Source organism: Bombus bifarius, unplaced genomic scaffold (genome assembly GCF_011952205.1).
Source record: "Bombus bifarius isolate JDL3187 unplaced genomic scaffold, Bbif_JDL3187 scf7180000008247, whole genome shotgun sequence".
Lineage (NCBI taxonomy): Eukaryota > Metazoa > Arthropoda > Insecta > Hymenoptera > Apidae > Bombus > Bombus bifarius.
The window spans coordinates 219928-241000 of NW_022884540.1; the positions used below are offsets into that span (position 1 = coordinate 219928).

Genomic DNA, 21073 nt, shown 5'->3' on the forward strand with positions numbered 1-21073 from the left:
ATCATTTTGTGGCGGAGAATTGTTTTCGAACAGGTTTGTACTGTGAAACGTCAAGTTGCTGTAGTGATCTTGTTAGGGGGATGAAAAATTGACAAGCAACGTACGGCAGTTATATCAGCTACGGGTAAAGAGTTCTAAACGAAGTGTTCTACTCATGGTTTTGTTGAAGATGATTTATTGAGTTTCAGTTTCAGTTGAAATAGAGAGATACGCGAGGTATCTATAAAAGCAGATATCAGAAGTGTTTGTTGAAGAGAATATTTTGAGACGGCTTAAAGTTTTTATTGTTCTGTAGATACTGAAAATGAGAACGAGTGAAACTTGTGACAAGTGGATAAAAATTCCAATTTACCCAACAGAGACCTATCAATTGATTCTGAAATATATTTTTAAATTTTAGGTTTTTGAATATATTGCATTTAACGATAACATTTATTTCCTTTCGGATAGATATCTTACAATTGCTGAATGTATTTTATTTATAATCACTTGCCAAAACTATATTGATATATTACACTATATTTATGAATTATCCCACGTTAACAATCTCTAATAATTAAATTGAATTACGATATGTCTGAGTACTCCATATTACGTAAAAAAATTTGTTTTTCTTGTATGACATGTGCCAATCAATAACAAAATATAACTTTCTTAAATTCTATTTCCTTTATTCATAATTTAGAAGCTTTCTGGAAAACAGGCACATAAAACAAAATGATGAATTGAATAAATTGCTACTTTTTAAATAGTAATTATGATGAAATTATCATAAAGAGCTTTGTTCTATTTATATTTACAAAATTAATACAAATTTCATATATATATCATATTACTAAATAATACTAGAATACTAAAATATATGCACTTATACATTTATGATACTTATACACATATATATTTACCATAAAACTGTAAAAACTTTCTTCAGAAAATTTTACAACTAAAAATTATATTATCAATCAAGAATTAAAGTAAAATCTTTTTTTAGAAATCTTTACGATAAAGATGAAATTAATAATCGAATTATTAAATTTTATTAACTATATAGTGAAATGATACCTGCAAAAATTTACTTTTGTGCTAATGTAATGTTTTTGTATGATTTTTTGTAAAACCTATATTTAATGCACTAGAATTTTGCATGGTTATCGAGTTTTACTATCTGTACTCTGTATTAATTTCGATAATGAAATAATTTTTTTTTCTTTAGTAATAAAATTATGTACAAAATATTATTTCTATAATATTGTAAATTTCTCTATAAAATCTTCAGAGTTTTATATAGATATCCAATTTTATTACCTATGCAATAGATATAACAAAATTTTGCAGTATGAGATAATACTTAAAAGGTTTTCTTTCAGGAAGCTCCTCGGCTAAACATTTAAATTAATAACTAAAAATTAAAGTAGTTCTTCTGTGTATCCCGATATATCGTCAACAACTATAGGTACTATAGCATATTAAAGACATTTGTTTTTTTTATCCAAAAACTACACGGACCTCTGTTGCAAGGGCAAATCTGTGATCCACGGGGAAAATACAATGAGAATCCGATGTAATCTCCGGAAATGTTTAGGGGAAAATTAGGCCGACAGTTGTCGACGTACCCATGGATACTATTGCCCCCTCTGAAGCAGTTTGTCAAAATATTTATTCAGTTCGGTATTCGTCGTTTTTTTCTTTCTCCTCTCGATTCTATTAGATCCATCAGAAAGTCCTGTCGCTTTTTTCTCTTGTCTTCATCGCGCATAATACGTTTTCCTACACTTTTTCTTATTTTTATTGACATTAATTCTTAAATTATTTATGTAATTATCATATAATTCATCAGCATATAATGTAAGCATCATATAATTATTCAATTTATTTAATTATCAAATCCAGTCTTATAGACTACTTATCATAAATGGACTTATTTAGAATGATTTCTTATACACATTTGATTGTTGACGAATGATGAATAGATTGTGGATTTTTATACATTTATGGGAAACTTTAAAGTATATGTAGAAATGCATTGGGTGCATATAATACACTCATAAATACATAACACAGTAAACATATAGTACTACTTATAATATATAGGTATAAAAATATGTACATGTAAATATGTGTGTGTAAATAGCCGTAGTCTAGTAATGAAGTAAGTGTGATGATATTGCACATATCACCTATTCTAAAATATTATTTCACAAATTTAGTGATCCATAATCGAACATCTAAATATCGCTCTTATTTTTAATGATATTAGAAATTTTGTCGGACAATTTCTATTTCATCTCTATTTTATTTAAATACATATGTAACAACGATTAGATTATCCATTTACTTACTAACCAACGTACTAAATATATTGCAACACTCTTACAGCCGACGAAAAATACCATAAGATGCATGTGGTACAGCAAAAAATATCAACTCGTTTATATTTGTATTATTCAAATTTCAATTGCATTAGATTGCTATATATTATATCACAAAAACGTCGTTCGTGTACAAATTACGCTCGATGTCTAAGTACTAAGTAACGTACTTACAGGTTAGTGGAATTATATATACACAGCAAGCTATCATTTTCGTAGGATACAATCGTTACAATTACTGATGTTATATAATTAGAAATGGAAATAGACAATATATTAGTGGTATTTTTAAATTTGTGCTGCTTTCGAGAAAGTTGCGGTATATTTATTTTGCTGTTTAATAAATAAGTAGATAATCTAACCGTTATTGCGTACGTGTCTAAATGAAATATAGATGAAATAGAAATTATTTCATACTTTTTAGCGCTTTTCGAAGTTGGTAATAACTTTCTGACAAAAAATCTTTTATTTTAGATTTTGTAGTGAAGCGATCGATATTACAGAACTAGGATAAAATAGTTTTCATTATTATTAATAAGCAATTCTCTTCTATTTATTTATCGTTTGTTTCAATTCTTCATTCTTATTAATAGAAAAAATGTATGAGTTGTCCCGGCCTCCAAACAAATAAGAAATAAGTCAGCTGTGTTCTGCAACTGATATTATGCTGTGAACAGTGATAGAGAAGGATATTTCTATAACTTAATAGTGTGTCATATATCATTTTGCAACGAAAGTGGATTTATGTCCGAAAAGGAATCCGGAGAACAATATTTCCTGCGACGAAAACACGAGTTGAAGCCTATAGTGAGGGAATTTCAAGGTGCTCACTCAAGCTGTTGCTTTGAAACCATCTCGATATCAATCCAACAGTTACAAAGCAATCGCCGAACATACATAAATAAAATTGTTAAACAACAAATTGTTTGCAACAACAATAGTTAACAGTGAACAAATGGGAGAAGTTTTGCAAAGAGGGTCCGACACAGCTAGAGGATGCAGAAGGTTCCATTCCGATAGTTTAATCCAATCCTCAACAATCGAACATACATATAAATTGGATTTTTGTAAAAAATATAGTTTACAAAAAACAAATGCAAAAAGGTTTTGTAACTGGACCAACGGGAGAACATGCCCCACAAGTTACAAAAGAAATTATCTTGATTGGTCAAGCCGTTTTGGAGAAATCGACGAACATATATGAAATATATGATCGGTGCAAAAATAAAAGTTTTTTGAAAAAAAAAAAAAATAGTTTACGATGACCGAATTGACAAAGTTTTTTAACAGGATCAACAGGAGAATATGCTTCACAAGATACAAAAAGAATCATCTCGATTGGTTTAGCCACTTCAGAGAAATCGGTGAGTATACATGAAAAAGAAAATATGAGTGTCGAATTGAGGTACATATCTTCCTCCTTCTCCGAAGTTGGTATAACGAAATATGACATAATTTCATTTTATACTGCTCTTTCGCCAGAAACAACGTCTAATAGACCATCACAATCTCACCCACACATTTCTCGCTTTTTATTTTTAATTAATTTCAGTAGTATATACATTATCGTAACATCACCTCAGAATTTAATTATTTCATCAATGTTCAAGATTGTCAAATTAAATAATTCTACAAAAAAAAACCTTTGTGAAATTTTTTGTGAAGATCAAACACAGTTCTTCTATGATATAATTACAGATACATTTACAGCAATTGTGTAATATGTAGAATATTTTCTTGAAATAAATTGATGTATACTGAACAGAAATTAAAGGTACTATAATATTCTTTCGTTTCTCTAGAAGGAATAAACATATACAAGGATCATTTTTATCGTGTGCCCTCCTGACTATAACAATTCATGGAAAATTCTTAAAAAGGAAATTTAGTTTATTAATTATTGTATATTATTTTCATATTGATTAATTTGTTTGTTATTTACTATTATCATTATTATCTTGTTGCGCATACTCCGTGATAGAATTAATAATAAATAAAACGAAATTGGATTAAAGATTCCAAAATTAGATGTACTCCAACTCTGAATTGTTATTATGCCTAATGGCCCAATAATAGCACACCTAAAACTTAATATTGTAAATCGTCAATTTAGGTATTTCTAATAATAAGGAAAAAGAAGTTACACAGAATGAATTTAGCTCGGCAGATTTGGAAAACTCGTCTCAACGATTAAAGCTAAATCTCACGCTACGCCGTCGCCAACTAGCGTTCACAGGCGAACAAAAGCGACGGCGACACGTCGTCGTCGCGGTATCTTTTCATACTGCCGCTATTTTCTCGGAAACACCCTCCTCGCGACAGTTTCGTAAGGGCGCGGTTTACGTCACATTTTTTGTTCGTGCTATTAGTCATACAGCACGTGCTATAGTCGTGGAATGACGCTCTCGTATTAACAAAAAAAGCAAGATTTTGCACAAAAAAATTAAGAAGGATCTCCGAAAAAAGCGTTGAAATAAAAGAATAAAATATTTTGATTATATTTATTATTGATATTATACTGTTGAAATATTTATGTAAATTTATACCTTACAGACTACTTTATTACTTACACCTCATTTATAGGAAGAAAAGTTTTTACTTTCGTATTTATAACAGATTTTCTAAATACACATAGGTTTTGATTGGTGTTTAGAGATTAATTGTAGGTTTATACATACATATATCGCTTAGTTGCATTAATTAAATGGGAAGCTGATTGGATTAGAAAGTAAGAAATTGGAAGTTAAAGACTGAGTAAAGAAATAAGTATTAGGTCATTTATAAAAAATGGATGTAAGCCTAGCCAAGTATTAGAAAATTACTAAAATATTTAAGAATTATTACGTCTTCTTATAGTATTACGAGATACTTACTGCAAACGTATAGTATGCATATAAGCGTGTAATAGATGTTAAATATCGGGAGTTATTAATATAATGAATAATTGACTATTTAAATACTTTTGTCATCTTTACGAAATGTATCCTGCAATAATAATATTTTTCTCTATGTTCGTATCTGTTTTAAAATTTATCAGCGTGTTTTACATTCTCCGTGATAGAGGCCAGTAACAAAATAAAATTAAGAAATTTCTAATTCTAAATTTTTGATTCCCAATGATACCAGTTGAGAGTAAAATGCGTTTAATATTCATTCCATGAAAATGTTTCTATTTTTGCATTAACAAAGCAAAAATATACGACAGACAGAGAAGGGAATGGAGAAGTGCATTAGCGTGGAAGCTCATTAACGCGGCGAAAGAAAAGAACGAGTGGCCCGACGACCCTCGCCATTGTCAAGACGTGAAGCTATTGCGATGGGAATTTCATGGATTCTTCACGGGGCCGTCGTGATCGTTTCACTGATTTAACACAGAAAAGTGGACGAAGGGAGCCGAAGACGTAACGCAATTGGGTGTTCCTTTTAACGCTGCCCTTTCACCCGATTTATTGTGTCGCGAATCCTCTCAGAAATTATCCACGCAATCGATGGTAAATCAAATTAATTCAACGCGTCCTTATTAAATAAACACTATGTGCGTTTATAGTTACTCGCAAATTTAAGATTAACTTTCTGTTTTTGGTACTAGAGCTACAAAATGAGACAAAATAATTCACATCAGACTTTTGTCTTTGCAATTACCAAAAACATACAATTGTTGTTTGCTATATTAATATATATTTTTATTGAGATATAAACGTGGTTATCAGGCTTAAGATGTTTGAGCATGTATGGAAAGAAGTTTGAAAATGCAAGAATGCACAGAATGTAAATATATATAAAATATTTAAAGTATAATAGTTGTTATGATATTTAGTATTGGATGAAACAGATCATTGTTTAGGTTCCATTTTTTTAGTTGTATTTGTGAAAATATGAATCTACATAAACACCCGCAGCCTAGTGATTACATATACAATTACTCACGAAAGTACTCGAATACTTATAGAAACTTTGCATGAATATTTTGAGTTGATGCAAAATTAATAAGAATATTGGAGTTTCGTCGATAAAGTACTGTATTCGTAAAATACACTATTTGGTTTAATTAATAATGTAGTAGCCATTATTGTTTACAACTTGCTGTCATCTGTCAATAACTTTAAAAATAGCTTCTCGATAAAAATTGATAGATTTAGAGGCAAAAGAGGTATCAACAGCACGTTTCATTTCGTCAACATTACTAAATCCTTTACCATTGAGAAAAATTTACAATGATCGAATTAGAATGAAGTGTGGTAGACGCGTCGTAATATTTCATCCAAGCTACTGTAATTTTTGTTACGTCCTCGTGGCTACATGTAGCTGAGCATTGGCTATATGGTTGCCGAGCATTTTTCTTCGATTGCTGTGTTTAATTTGTTCAACTATTGATAATAGTGCTGCTGAAAGTAGTGCTGCTGACAGGTCAAGTGCTAACAACATGTTGAAAAGACTCGTATAACATATACTTACAATACCAATTCATAACATTGCACTTGTACATGTAAGATAATTCAAACATCTTTTCCACTCTAATATGTACTATACATGGTATGATAATTTCATACAACTGCATTTTGCACGCACGAGTTGCCCTCAAATCAGCATCAACCAACCACTTCCTCGTAACAGCTCGCGTTCTATTCCATATCGCTATATTGCAAAGTATCGAAGAATGGCTGTGCGTCGCATACTCGTTTCCGCTATTGCGGCTGCAGTAGAGATTCCACAGGCTTTAGAATACAGCGTGATTCCACCAAAACATTCTAGTAAGTACAAGGTCCCGTTTTGCCTGTTCTCGAAGCCAGCACAAGAAAGCAGAGCCATAGATTTTACGGCTATCTATCTATCGAGCTATTTCGTACGTGTACTGGGTACAGCGGTGAATTTTCTCGAGTTGTACTCTCTTGCTGTCTGTGTTGGATCAGAAATTCCTTCGGGTCACCCCTGGCCTCCCATCTTTTTCAGCCTGGACCAAGGCAGCCGCCGAAATGTGCCAGCCACCCGTTTCTGTTTGAAGAGGGAATTTTACAGTCGAATACATCTGATGCAAGACGTACAGTTCTACGTCCGACTATCTTCTGCCACCGGCAGGCGTCTTCCGTTTCGGTGTTGGCTTTCATGGATGGATGAGTTTTTAGACGTAGATGGTTCATTGGTAGAAGAACTATTCTTTGTCATTTTACGAATATGACGATTAATACTTAATTGGTGCTATCAGGGAAATTTAAAGTAAAGACTATATATTGGAAAGTATTCGTCAAATTTTGTTATTTTATTAATAAAATTTTATCTATGTAATAGGTAAAACGTATGAGAATACAACGAACGAATAAATATGCAATTGGATAAAAATTTATCTGGCTAGGAATTGGATATCATTAGGAATTACATTAAGAATAATAATAAGTAAGTTACTCAACTAAATAATATCTGACGAATGCTTTGGTGTTGTCTTCAACGGATCCTGGAATGAGTTTTTGGAATAAATGAGATGATCAGTGAGGAGAGAATTAATTTTTAAGATTTTTAAGGGAAACGTTGATCGATATTTAATCATTCTGAAATTTGCACGAGAAAAATTGAAATTAGACAAGGATAATGGCTATTTAAGTCAAACCACAAACTAAATAGGTAATTTGCCTCGTACTTTGACAAATTCGGTTATGAACAATTTTTAAGCGATCTACATTTAAAAAGAAATTATTTGGCTCGTTATTAGTAACATAATAAACAGTAAAATATATTATATACCTACATTAACGCATTATTTCCTCATTCTTTTATTATTACATTGAAGACTAATGGCATATCATAATATATGCATAACCTGCATTTTTAACATAAAATAATTGATGAAACAACGATCTTATATGTATGTATCTTAAATTGTATCTCGTTTCTTGGAATTAGTGCGAAATAAGTAGATACCATTTAACGTTTAACTACTTTTTGAACAATTTCCTGTAAATTCCTTTCGAAACTGATATTAGATGACGTTCAAAAGTATCAAGCTATTAATTATTAAACGAATGCTATTTTTTCTATTTACTTCAACATTTACTTCAACCTATCATGTCTTCGATATTGAATTTAATGGGTAATGAGAATCATTTAATATTTAGTCACTAAGTTTTCAAAAATTCCTTTGAATTTTCTTATTTTTCTAATAACATTAACTACCGTGTAAAAGAATCTGTTTACCAAGAACGAGTCTGTTTATATTTACTTGAATACGAAAATTAAATATTCTATTAAACATTGAACAATGCACGTAAGTCTCAATACACCAAGATAAACAGAAGGAAAAGGAAAAGATGAAAAGAGAGTACGAATCGACGAGCAGAAGGCTGGCTGTTTAAAATGCCAGGCAGTCGTGTAAAACAGATAGAGGGCTTCTTTGATACCTCAGCCATATTTCTTGCAGCGTCCTCGAGGGGTGGCAACCTCTCCTTGTGTCATTCAATTAATTCGTAACTGCCCCCACATAAAAATACCGACACCCTTTTTCTTTTTTTCCTTCTTAAGGAGAAAGGGGTGCGGTAGCTATGTGGAATTCCGCGTTCAAAGCTCACTTCTTTTTCCAGGGACCTTTACAGGGTAGGATAGCTTCCTTTGCTCCGCTCTTTCTGCTACTTTGTCTTGTTCTGCTACTTCTTCTGATACTTCTTTGTCTCTGTTTTCGTTCCTTCTTTTTTTTTCTTTCTTTTACTTCGTTTAACAGTTAGAAGAGTCGTTCGTGGAACGATGGTAGTAGCGTGTTTGCACAGGGAACAGTTACTGCTCTCGTTTCTTAGTCGAGACGAAGAAGAAGCGGGGCTCCTTTTGTACGTCGACGCTTCGCTGCAAAGGGAACTCTCACTGCAGAGGAAACGTTCGCCTCGTTTTCAGCTGCTTCCCAGCAATACTTCGACATTACGATTACGTTACGAGAATTATTAACGATTTCCATCAAAAATCTTTTAACCATTTTTCTTCACTTTATCGAGAAATCATATTGAATGTGCGTAAAATTGACACATTCTAAGGTGGAAACGTTTACGGTGGCTTTAGGTAAGCACGTATTAGGTTGTCCGAATAGTGTCTTTCTTTCGCGAAGGTGTTTTTTTACAACAGTGCACCTTCATACAAACGTGACACCAAGTCTGTGAAATGTCGCCGTGTTTATCTCAACAGAACAAAATAGATCGTACGTAATTCGACAAAATAGTATAAAACAAAAAACGTTGCGCGTCTATTATTTTCTCATAAAACGAAAGAAACATTTCTGACAACCTAATATAATGTACAAGTTACGGAAAATCATTAGAAAATTATTAAGTTTTAAGTACAATTATTAAGTAATTGTCATTTCATTTTAAATAATATGATATTCGAATAATAATCTCATCAAATTGGAGTAATAAAATTTATATTAAATATCGCTTTAAGTGTACGACTTTGAAAATATATTGTAACTTACAAAAATTGAAGCATATGGAAAATCAAATTATCCACATTTTTAAGTATCATTACTTCATTTATGCTAATATATAACTTCGAATAATAATGCGAGTTGCTGTATACGCTATTATTCCTGAGCGGAACCCATTTCACGCGCTTGCTGCGCGATTGACAATCCAGGAACCTTAACCCTTTCTCTACGGCACACGTACCGCGAGTATACGAATTGGTAACAGTATCCATGATTCATTAGATGGATGCCTACTATAGTCGACATTCGTATTCACAGGATCACGCATGGCATGACCATAGTTAGCGTTAGGAATGAAAGGGTTAAAGAATCGTTCGATCTACGGATTCGGAGTTACGCATTCGGGCAAACGCCTGTCAATGCGTCACGATGTCGACAAATCATTCTTCCGTGGCACCCCTGCCGATCCTCGTAAAGGATCACGATGCATAGTGGCAGTTAAAGGAGAAGAAAGATAGAACACGCGAAATAAGAATATGAAGAAATCGTTATGTTTCCTGTTTCCTCCTCTTTCTCTCTTATATCTTAACCGACAAACGAGCGATGGAGGCGAAAAGGAGAGTGGGTCGAGGCATTGATCGTTTCTGAATTCTGAAGGATAGTAAGGCGGCGTGTCTTTTATTCTGTCCGATTCCGCTTCGTCGCGGGTACGCGTGAACAAAAACGATTTGACTATATGTATTATGTTAAATTTGTCCTATGTTAGCCCGTTAATGCGTGATATTTTCTAAAACTGTATTATATGTGCACCATGCATGATATATTTTATAATTAAAATATGTATTTTTTATAATTAATGTAATGATATTATTGAAAAATGTTTGAAATAGAAGTTGAATGATTTCAAGGGACATGAGTTGACATAATTAGCTCTTTTGTAGGAGAACGCGTAAAGGACGCATGAAAGACAAGGTTTGTTTTTTTTCAAGTAGAATTATATATATTTGTTAACACATATTGATTCTTCGGAATATTCTACGGCAAGACGTATTAACGTATAATATAATTTTTAATTAAAAAGTGAGATATTTCATATAAAAATTATTGATTTTTTTTACATTGTACCGTAATGTTTTATTACGCAGAATGTTTCAAAGGGTCGGTCCATAATAAGAAATATACAATTCGCGTAAAGGACACAAGTATTTTGTTTGTACGAAATTGAACAAATGTACATTTTAAATACAAAACTTCTGTTGCTTTCTGTAATAGATCGATTCTTCGAAATATCCTGTCTAACAAAGCATTAAAGTGCAATGTCAACCAAATCGTGAGATATTTCAGATTTTTAAATTAAGTATTATATCTGTGTATTATTGTAAACAAGTCATATTCTTTAACACATCTTTAATGGAATATTTTATAGCAAGAGCGGGATTCAATCATAATAATTTTTATAATAGACACTAATCCATCCAATGACCAATAGTTAGACTGTATTTGGCACATTATTCAAACAAACTAGCTAAAAACTAAACTTTTATATTTAAAAATCTATGAGGTATTTTTTGCATTAATATTTCAAAAATGAAACACATATGTACTTTTAAGTTAAACTTGTGTAAAGATATTTTTTGTATAATGTAATATTTTTAAAGTCAGAATAACAAAGAAAGCAACTTTACAAGTTTATAATTTTACAAGACACAGAAAGTTTGTCCATATTGTTCACTAGGTGAACAATTGCCATTCTTCAAACAATAAAATACACATAAATGAAACCCAGAACAAAAATTCTATGGCTTGGCATTGGAAAATAGTATCAAACTCTACAAAAAGAATCTATGTCACAAAAAAAGAAAGAATGGAAATTGAAAAACCTTCTAAAGAATTTATGATAAAAACAATCTCATAAAATATATTTTCAAATGTCTTTGCATGAATTTCATAATTTCATACCTACTTTACTGTACAATCTTGTGGTATTTCATTTTATCCTTTTCATTCATGGAAGTGAAGAATGTGTAAAGTTGACGTAAAATTAGGAGCTTGTTAGCAGAGCTGCTAACATTGTGAACCATTAGCAAATTAATGACAGAATTTATGGAGTCTCGGTTTCGTGAACTACACGAGGACTTGTCAAACTTTCGAAACTCTCACCCAGAAATTAGAACCAAGTCCTCGTCGTTACTCTCAGAGTTCCTTCACGCGGGCTACCTATACTTGTATGATCCTAAAAACTTGATTAAATCCGATAGCATTTCCCCGCGAACACCTTATTCGTTACAACTATCTCATTTGACAGCTGAGTTACAAAAGAATTGACTATTTAGTCGTAATAATAAGCTTTTTCAGACTACTCGGCACAATAAATCACTAATTAATATTATTTAGTGCATTTATAAATTGTATTACAGGTATTTATTACTAGTGCATCTTACAAGCGTTTATAGGTGATTATTGTATATTTCATTAAATTAACTAAACTTGTGTATTAAACTAATTAACTAAACAAAGTGTTTCCAAGATGCAAACATAATAGGTAGATGTAGTTACTGTGGAGATACATTTTACAACTGAAATTCACACTTTCTATTATATGATTTCGTGTAGCATGTTGTATCATTTTGTTTCTTCCTTTCGATTGAAAAACAAAGAATTTCTAATAGTAAGAAATAACAGCGAATGAAAGTTAATAAAATTGCTATTAGATTTTTATTTAAAAATTCAGTTACACTGATACATCATCACTGCTTTTTAATATTTGAAAAGAAATTTAAGTTATAGATAAAAATTTAGGATGTGAATTTAGTCGACTGTGTCCTTTATGCAATACATATAGTATATCATATTTCTTATGAATTGTGTTGCATATTTCAAAGCCATATTTAAAATAGATAAATTACTATATTGCAATTCTGCACTAGTCCATGAATAAATACTAATATTATTTTAACTTATAATAAAAAAATTAAACTTTATTATAAGTTAATATTATATATAACATATAATAATTAATAATAATTTGTAAATATAACCGAAATTATTACAAGGATTAATACAATGCTCCAATAAGTTAAGTTATGCTCCAATAAGTTAAGTTATGCTCCAATAAAGTTAAAAATCCACGATACGCAATTGTTAAACAAGAATTAAGCAAAACAAGTTTTAAATTTGGAAAAAATGCTATCGAATCGCGTAAACAACAATCGCCAACGAAAAAAAGACGAAACGAAATAAAAAAAAAAGGATAGAAAGAAAATAGGAAAAAAGAGGAAACTCGATTTGTTCCCGTGACGAGGAGAAACCGGAAACACGATTTGTACGTACGATCGATCAAAACCCTCGTCTGGTGGGATCGCGGCCGACGTCGTTCCCATCGAAGCGATTCGATGAGCTAACGCCAACTTAACGCTACACACCCCACTGAGCCGCACTCGGTCAGATAACTCGTGGATTTTCGAGCACCGTGCAGATTCCCGCTCGCTCACTTGTAGATTCTTCGATGATTTAATTCCTATCGACCATTTAACACGTCACTTTGAGACTCCTGCCGCAAAAAGGATACCGTAAAAAGATTGGTACTAGCTGACTTATTATATTAGAATTGTAGGAGTTGAAGAAAAAATTATTTTATTTATTAGCAGACTGCGGATGCTTATACAAATTTACATTTTTATAAAGGCGCCTAAAGAACGTAAACTAAGCAAAGGTACATGTGTGTTTCACCTAAAATATGTTATTTATTATTTATATAAAAAAATTATTATACTGTATATATAATTTTTATGTACGTAATATTATATATTTCACCTAAATGTTATTTTTATATTGCAGTATTTAAGAGATGTATATAGACTTTTGCGACTGACTATGTTATTGGTATAGCTTCTCACCTTAGTGAACTTCTTGAGCAAGTAGGAAAAGCGTTACTTTTGCAAGATTAATTGTTTTACTAAAAACGTGTTCTCACGTCACGCTTTTCTTCACCACGTAATAGATTGATCACAGATAATTCACAATAACAAACGCTCTATACGATCATTTTAAAGTGTCGATTTTCATTTGACGGATGGAAGGGGATGAATTCGCGGAAAAGGGTGAACGTTGTAAAGCGTAAGAGAATGGAAATCAATACGTGAAGTGAGCAGCCAGTTTCAGGGCAGGAGCCTCGGTGTCGGCTTTAGAAAGCCTTGAGACGTCGTCTGTTCATCCTCTTTGGACCCCCTTCCGTGTTAAGAGAGCTCGAGCAAACGGGAGGAAGCGGAGGAAACTTGGAAAGACAAGGAGAAAGAGAGACCACGGTGAACTTCCATTCAGGACTAATGGGGTTAAACGCCTTAGCCATCAACCGAACGTCTCCCTCTTGATTCTCGGACGTTTCGATTCGGCCTCACGGCTATTTCCCAGTTCCTAGTTTCCTGGACCATCCTCTCCTTCTTGTTCTGTAAGGCTGGTATAATTTGCCGGGGTTCACTGTGCCGCGAGTTTCGCGAGTTTTCGCTTTAAATGCCTTGTATGTGGTTATTATACGTTGGGGTGGTACTATAGTGTCGTATAGCAGGAAATTTGGCGTGAAAGAGCACGCGTACAGGTGGATCTTCGTCTCAGAATAATTGGTTCTACGTTAATGTGAAATACATATTGTTTTGTGTTTGAGATTAGCATATTTTTAGTTGACAATTATAGCGGATTTTGAAAGTATTCGTACAGTAACAAATTTCAATAATATCTTCATAGTTAATAAGTCAATTTTTGTTATATTTGTGTACTCAAACTTATCTCTTTTTTGTTATCATGAACTTAATCTTGTACGAATAAATATTATACGTGTGTATATTATATATATGTTGGAGAAGCGTCAGGAATAGGGTAGTGGGCGTTTGATAAATCTTCATTGGAATTGGCCATCGTTGTGTTATAACGAAGGTACGGTCTGTTAATACGAGTATGGATACTACCGATTCGACAATTAACCGCAGTGGTTGGGCACTTGCGATACTAGTGACGTTGGTCTTAGGTTCGATAACGAATCCACGGTCAACGGGATGATAGATATACTTGCTCACACGATCGAACTCAAACGTGTAATATTCACAGATCGTAAGGCGCTACTCTCTTCGTCGATGAGATCTCAAGAAAGAATGACTTTTCGTCCCAATGATGCCACAGAGGAAAACTATGGTGGGGTGTGTCTAAGGACACGAGATCATCGGATTCGTCGAGTATAGCCCTCGTTCCGAAAGTAAGGGAAATTGACGTCGTTGTCAGTTGGTCAATTTGGGACAAAGACTGCCTGCCCGTTTGAAGAACCTTAATTACCAAAAACCTAGGTTTCATAGCGGGTCCTCAAGCTGAATGAACTTGTGCTGTGTAAGTGCATCAACATCCGAAGGAACCGTTGGAATGTTTTACTGTCAAGTACCTCTATAGGTATTTCTTTTAATGAGGTTCATACTATCACTCCACACCTTTGTTAGACGAAGCGCCCGTCCCGTTGACCGCGGCTACGTTCGGCCAAGTTTATTATCACAAATCGCAAACAAGTACAATTGGGTAGAATGACGGCAAATTGTTTAATTACAGCTGTAAACTTTAATTACAATTTTGCGGATTTTCCCGAAGTTCCAGAGGGAAGGCTCCGAGTCCTCTCATCTCCGACATATATATATATATGTGTGTGTATTATTTTGCGAATAGTAATGTGTCTTTTGTGAAATTCATTTCGGAGATTTCTAAGATTATGTACTGTTTTTTGGTTGTTAGAATGTTGTAAATTAATAAATTGGCTACTGTACGGATACTTTTTATGGTCATCATAGTTTAGAATTAGTACTGATTAAATCCATTTAAATTCATTATAAACCCATAAATAATTGAATCATATAAATTCATTATGTACCCGCATAAATAATTGAATAATTATTCAATAAAAAATTGTAGAGACCACCATACATGATACTTGATCTTTCGTGTTAAAGTATGCTATAAGAAAATATTTTGTTGAAAATTCAATATTGTACCCTATTTACAAACATTATTATTTACATTTGCACTCTAGTATATTAGTAGTCTGTATACATATATGTATATTTATCTTTTAATTGAAAATGTAAACAGTATTTATCTCGAATGAATAAATTATTTTTATAAAATTAGCAGTGAACCCGATTGCAAATATTTTTGTTATAATCGTCTCTTTAATAACCTTTTAAGGCATGAACGAGTAAAAGACATAGGTGCATAAAGGAGAGAAGAATTTAATAAACGTGAATTAAATTCCTTCAACGAAGATATATATTTTCTTTCTTTGTTTTCTGTTATTCCATATTTGTCGGAATAAAACTTTTGTCTATATAATCAGTGAAATTAATTTCTCTACTACTATTAAGATGATTATTACCTTTTCGATTATCAAATAAATTATTTAAAAAATCATCGTTCAAAAAATCATATTTAAAGAAGATATATTTTGCATAGGTACATTTTCTTCCTTGCGATAGAAATCTAGGAATTATTATAGTTAGTAAAAATTTAGAAATTTTAATTTATTATTAATATATAATGTTAAATAATAATTATTGAGATATGTATAATTTTATGTGCTAGGCTAGGTTAGATGCGTAATAGTAATACTTCTATGTGAATATCAGTGTGTGGAGGTATGTGTGTGCGCGGCGTCTCGAAGACAGATGAATGTAAACTGTTCAGTCGGTTAACAGTCGGGTATGGAAGAAAGTGTTGAGGCGCGTGCAAGGGTGTATCGATGAATATCTTAGAAATCGTCCATCAAATAAATATATAATTATTCTAATATGAATTCCAAGTGTAAATTTCGTGATCCTATAACATTATTTCGGCTATTAAGATCCACAATTCTCAACAATAATAACATATTGTTAATAACTAAGTTTTATAACATTGCGCATAAAATATAAAATACACTATTCACGATGATTAGAGAATTTATAAAACATTCATTATTATAAATGTTCTCACGATATAATTAAAATTTAAATTTCCAAAAAAATATCTTTCTGTCTCAATAATAAAGTATTAAACGTGCATTAAACGTTAAAAATAAATTTACGGAATTATCTAAGAAGAAAGATTCAAAATCACCATATTTTTTCGAAAAAATATTTAAATAATGTTCTTTTAGAATAGCGAAAGAAAAGTTAAATTTCTGGTACAGTAATACAAAATTTAACAAATTGAGTGTCATTAAGACTTAAAGCGATAGTGCTGTCTAAAGATCATCCACCATATATTGGAATAAGAGATACATTGATTTTTATTATTGTTTATATGTAATATTATACTTCTACGTATTATTGTGTGCATAATAACAAAAATTAATAAAAATATAATATAAATATAATATAACATAATATAATATAATATAATACAATATAAAAAAGAAAACGGAGAAATTTACCTTTGTGTGCCATATCGTCAGCGGTGACAGAGGCTAGGAGGCCGGTGGCGCCCGGCCATGGAGCGACCGCAGCGCCCAGCTGCTGCGAAGGCAGAATCTTCGGGCCTTTAGGCACTTCCGGTCACTGAAACAATTAAATTTTTTATTTCAAATCACCTTCACTTTGATCACCAACAACACATTCAATTCCACGACAAACTTCATAACTTTTCGTGTAAAATATTTATTAAGGAATTTATTTAATTATCGATGTAGTTGGAAAGAAATTCGAAAAATTATTCAAATTATTGGATTTATATTTGGTACTTTACTTTGAAATGGATATAATAATAATTAATATCTAACTAAGGATAATTAATTTTTAATCATGAATATATAATATTTTATTTAATAGTTAATAACAACTAATATTTAGTATTGCTTATGGGCCAGTGTCCGAAGTTTAAGTAAATAAAAAAGATATCTAATGTCGAATAATAGTAGATAACTAATATTAGTTGTATATTATATTAACAATGTAACTAATAATATAATATCCTAATTAATAATACGATAATAATACTATACTAATTTCTAATAATTGATATAAAGATGATAAATGCAAATTTATAATACCGTAAAAATAAGTATGTAGAACGAAAACTGTAATAAATTCTGTACACGCGTAAAGACTTTTTAAAACTGTGCCGTGTACGACTTCTGAGATTAGACCAGCGCTATTTTCAAAAATGTGTTCGCATCACTGACACCTGTGTAAATTCTTCTCATTTGCGAGTCACGCAAGTGTGGTTTCACTATCTTGAAAATAATCGAAAACACGGTGTTCTACGACAAGTGTCTATTCCACAATGAAACAGCTGTTGTAGATTTCGATATATCTAACGTTAATAAAAACCTGTAATTATTTGTATAAGACAGAAAATATTTATATACTGTGATGTATTTACATATATCTATTGTATACACTTACAATTTTGATGTCGAATTCTTTGAGATGTTAATTATTATGGGAAACGCACCTTTGAATTAATCATTTTTAATTAGTTTTGCGAGTTTTGTGATTTAATAATAAAATATTGTAATAATATTTAATTTATACACTTATATATCTACATATTCATATATACATATAAATATATCTATATCTACATATTTATATGTCGGAGAAGGGTCAGAAGTAGAGTTGTGGGCGTTTGATAAATCTTCAGTGGAATTGGCCATCGTTGTGGTATCACAAGGGTACGGTCTGCTAACACGAGAGTGAACACTACCGACGCGACAATCAACAGCGGTCGTTGGGCACTTGCGATACTAGTGACGTTGGTCTTAGGTTCGATAACGAATCCACGGTCAACGGGATGATAGATATACTTGCTCTAACTCAAACGTGTACTACTCACTGATCGTAAGGCGCTACTCCCTTCGTCGATGAGATCTCAAGAAAGAATGCAATTTCGTCCCAATGATGCCACAGAGGCAAACTATGATGGGGTGTGTCTAAGGACACGAGAGCATCGGATTCGTCGAGTATAGCCCTCGTTCCGAAAGTAAGGGAAATTGACGTCGCTGTCAATTGGTCAATTTGGGACAAAGCCTGCCTGTCCGTTTGAAAATCTTAATTACTAAAAAAACCCAGGTTTTATAGCGGGTCCTCAGGCTAACTGAACTTGGGCTGTGTAAGTGCATCAACATCCGAAGGAACCGTTGGAATGTTTTACTGTCAAGTACCTCTATTGGTATTTCTTTTAATGAGGGTCATACCATAACACCACACCTTTGTTAGACGAAGCGCCCGTCCCGTTGACCGTGGCTACGTTCGGCGACGGATGGTCGCCTTGAGCCCAAGTTTATTATCACAAATTATTTTAATTAATTATTACCACTGTAAACTTTAATTACAATTGTACGGATTTTGCCGAGGTTCCAGGGGGGAAGCTCCGGTGTCCCTTCGTCTCCGACATATATAAACATATTTGTCGGAGATGTAGGGATAACGGGCCTTTCTTTTGGAATTTTGGGAAGACTCCCAATACTTTGGGCTAAACTGTTTGTTTTAGCTGTTCATTATAGTATTATAACAGTGAGCTTGAGGTTAAGGTGACACAACTGGTCGCCGAACGTAGCCACGGTCACGGGATGAACGTTTTATTTCACAGTAGAAGTACCAATGTTGAGGGACACACGTTGTATTAACAAACAAGTCCCGAGGCGGGAGCAATAACGGCTCTACGCGAGTCTATCTAGTAACGGTGCCTGGAATTTTGTTGATAACCCTGATCAATATGCAATTGACAAGTGTGAACGTGTCAGTCTTTTATTCCTATGATCACCTTGGAGAGTTTTACACAACGTCAGTCGGTCAGTCTGAAAGATACCGTACGTCATAGCAAACGTCATTTCGAGTTTAACACATATCCAATTGTACAAAGAGTTATCCCGTTGACCGTGGATTCGTTTGAACCTAAGAACATTGTTTATTTAAGAGTGACTTATTACGTTACACAGTTAAACCTTGTTGAACAACTCCTGTACATATCACTGTAAATATAAACCTCTTTGAACAACTACAATTGCTTGTCCTTATGAAGAAACACAAACCCGACATCAGAAGTGGGATCAGAGCATATAACAATCATGCGTGAATTAATACGGACGCTTGTGTCAGAACCGGGTGCGGAAACGAAGAATCTATCGCTAACCCTGAAATCGCGGGTTCTGACCCAGCTGCATGGTGTGCAGTTGTAAATCTGATCATGAAAGAAAATCCCTTCAAGACAGTGTGTTATATTCTGCTTTAAGTTGTGCTCTAGAAGGTTCAGCAGCACAATGGCTTACGCAAGTACTGGTTGGAAGAGATATTACTTGGACAAAATTTAAAGACCTTTATACTGCGCGTTTTTGTGGTAAAGAAACAGCTACCTCAGCGCTTATGAAGATGCTCATGAAAAACCACTGAAGGATGAAACCATGGGAGCTTTTGGTATTCGACTCCGTTCCTTCCTGAAGGCGAGGTGGGAAAATTTAACTATGGCTGAGGTGATCAACGCTTCCGTACTTTTTCAATTGGCTTCGCAAGATCAGCGTTTTGAACGGGTTGCACTTACAAGTGATAATAAGACTGAGGATCAATTTCTAAGTGAAATGAGAGCTTTTTCTTACGCAAAGAAGAGGCCGGTGACTTTTTCAGACAACTTTTCTGCGGGTCCCGAAGCTAAACGTCATAAGCCGCCGGATTACCGGATTAAGTGCCACTACTGTGGTAACCTCGGACATAAAGTGATGGAGTGTCAAAAAAGGATAAAATTTGGGAAACAGAGGAACACATGAAACCCGGACGATAGTCAATCAGCCGCAACATCGAAGGTAACATGTTTCAAGTGTTGAGAGGAGGGTCATATTGCGCCCAGTTGCCCAATGTTGCGGAAAGGGAAAAATAACGACAGCACACCGAAAGGAGGCAGTAACTCCAAAAACGAGAAACGGGTCGATTCCTGTGTAACGGAAGCTTCCATTGGTAAATTAATTCATCTGGGTGAGTCGTATCCATTTTGCTTCGACTCAGGGGCTGAGTGTTCAGGGGCTAATTAAAGAATCCGTGGCATTGAAATTTTCCGGTAAAAGAAAGACTAATACAGTAATGATGCGTGGAATAGGAGATACCTTTTTGTCTTTAGTATGTATTAATGGATTTACATTGGAGATAATTTTTCATGTCCTTGCTGATAGTCGCTTAAAATATGATATAATGATTGGTCGTGAAATTTTGAGCCAGGGTTTTGATGTAAATGTCAGTCAAAACAGCATCGCTATTAATAGAGCAAAAATAATTAGTGCGTGTAGTAAAGTCAAAGAAAACGAGATCAATATTAA

At 33.1% G+C, this 21073-nt stretch overlaps 1 protein-coding gene across 4 annotated transcripts in view; it reads right to left on the minus strand.

Moving 5' to 3' along the window:
• The window catches only part of LOC117211831 (paired box protein Pax-6-like), a 151571-nt gene that overhangs the window by 113799 nt on the left and 16699 nt on the right, over positions 1-21073 (minus strand). For all 4 annotated transcript variants that reach the window (XM_033456075.1, XM_033456076.1, XM_033456074.1 and 1 more), the window contains exon 2: positions 17204-17327. In XM_033456075.1, coding sequence (XP_033311966.1) covers positions 17204-17216 — 13 coding nt within the window. In that variant the 5' untranslated portion in view covers positions 17217-17327. The remainder of the gene's footprint in view (positions 1-17203; positions 17328-21073) is intronic.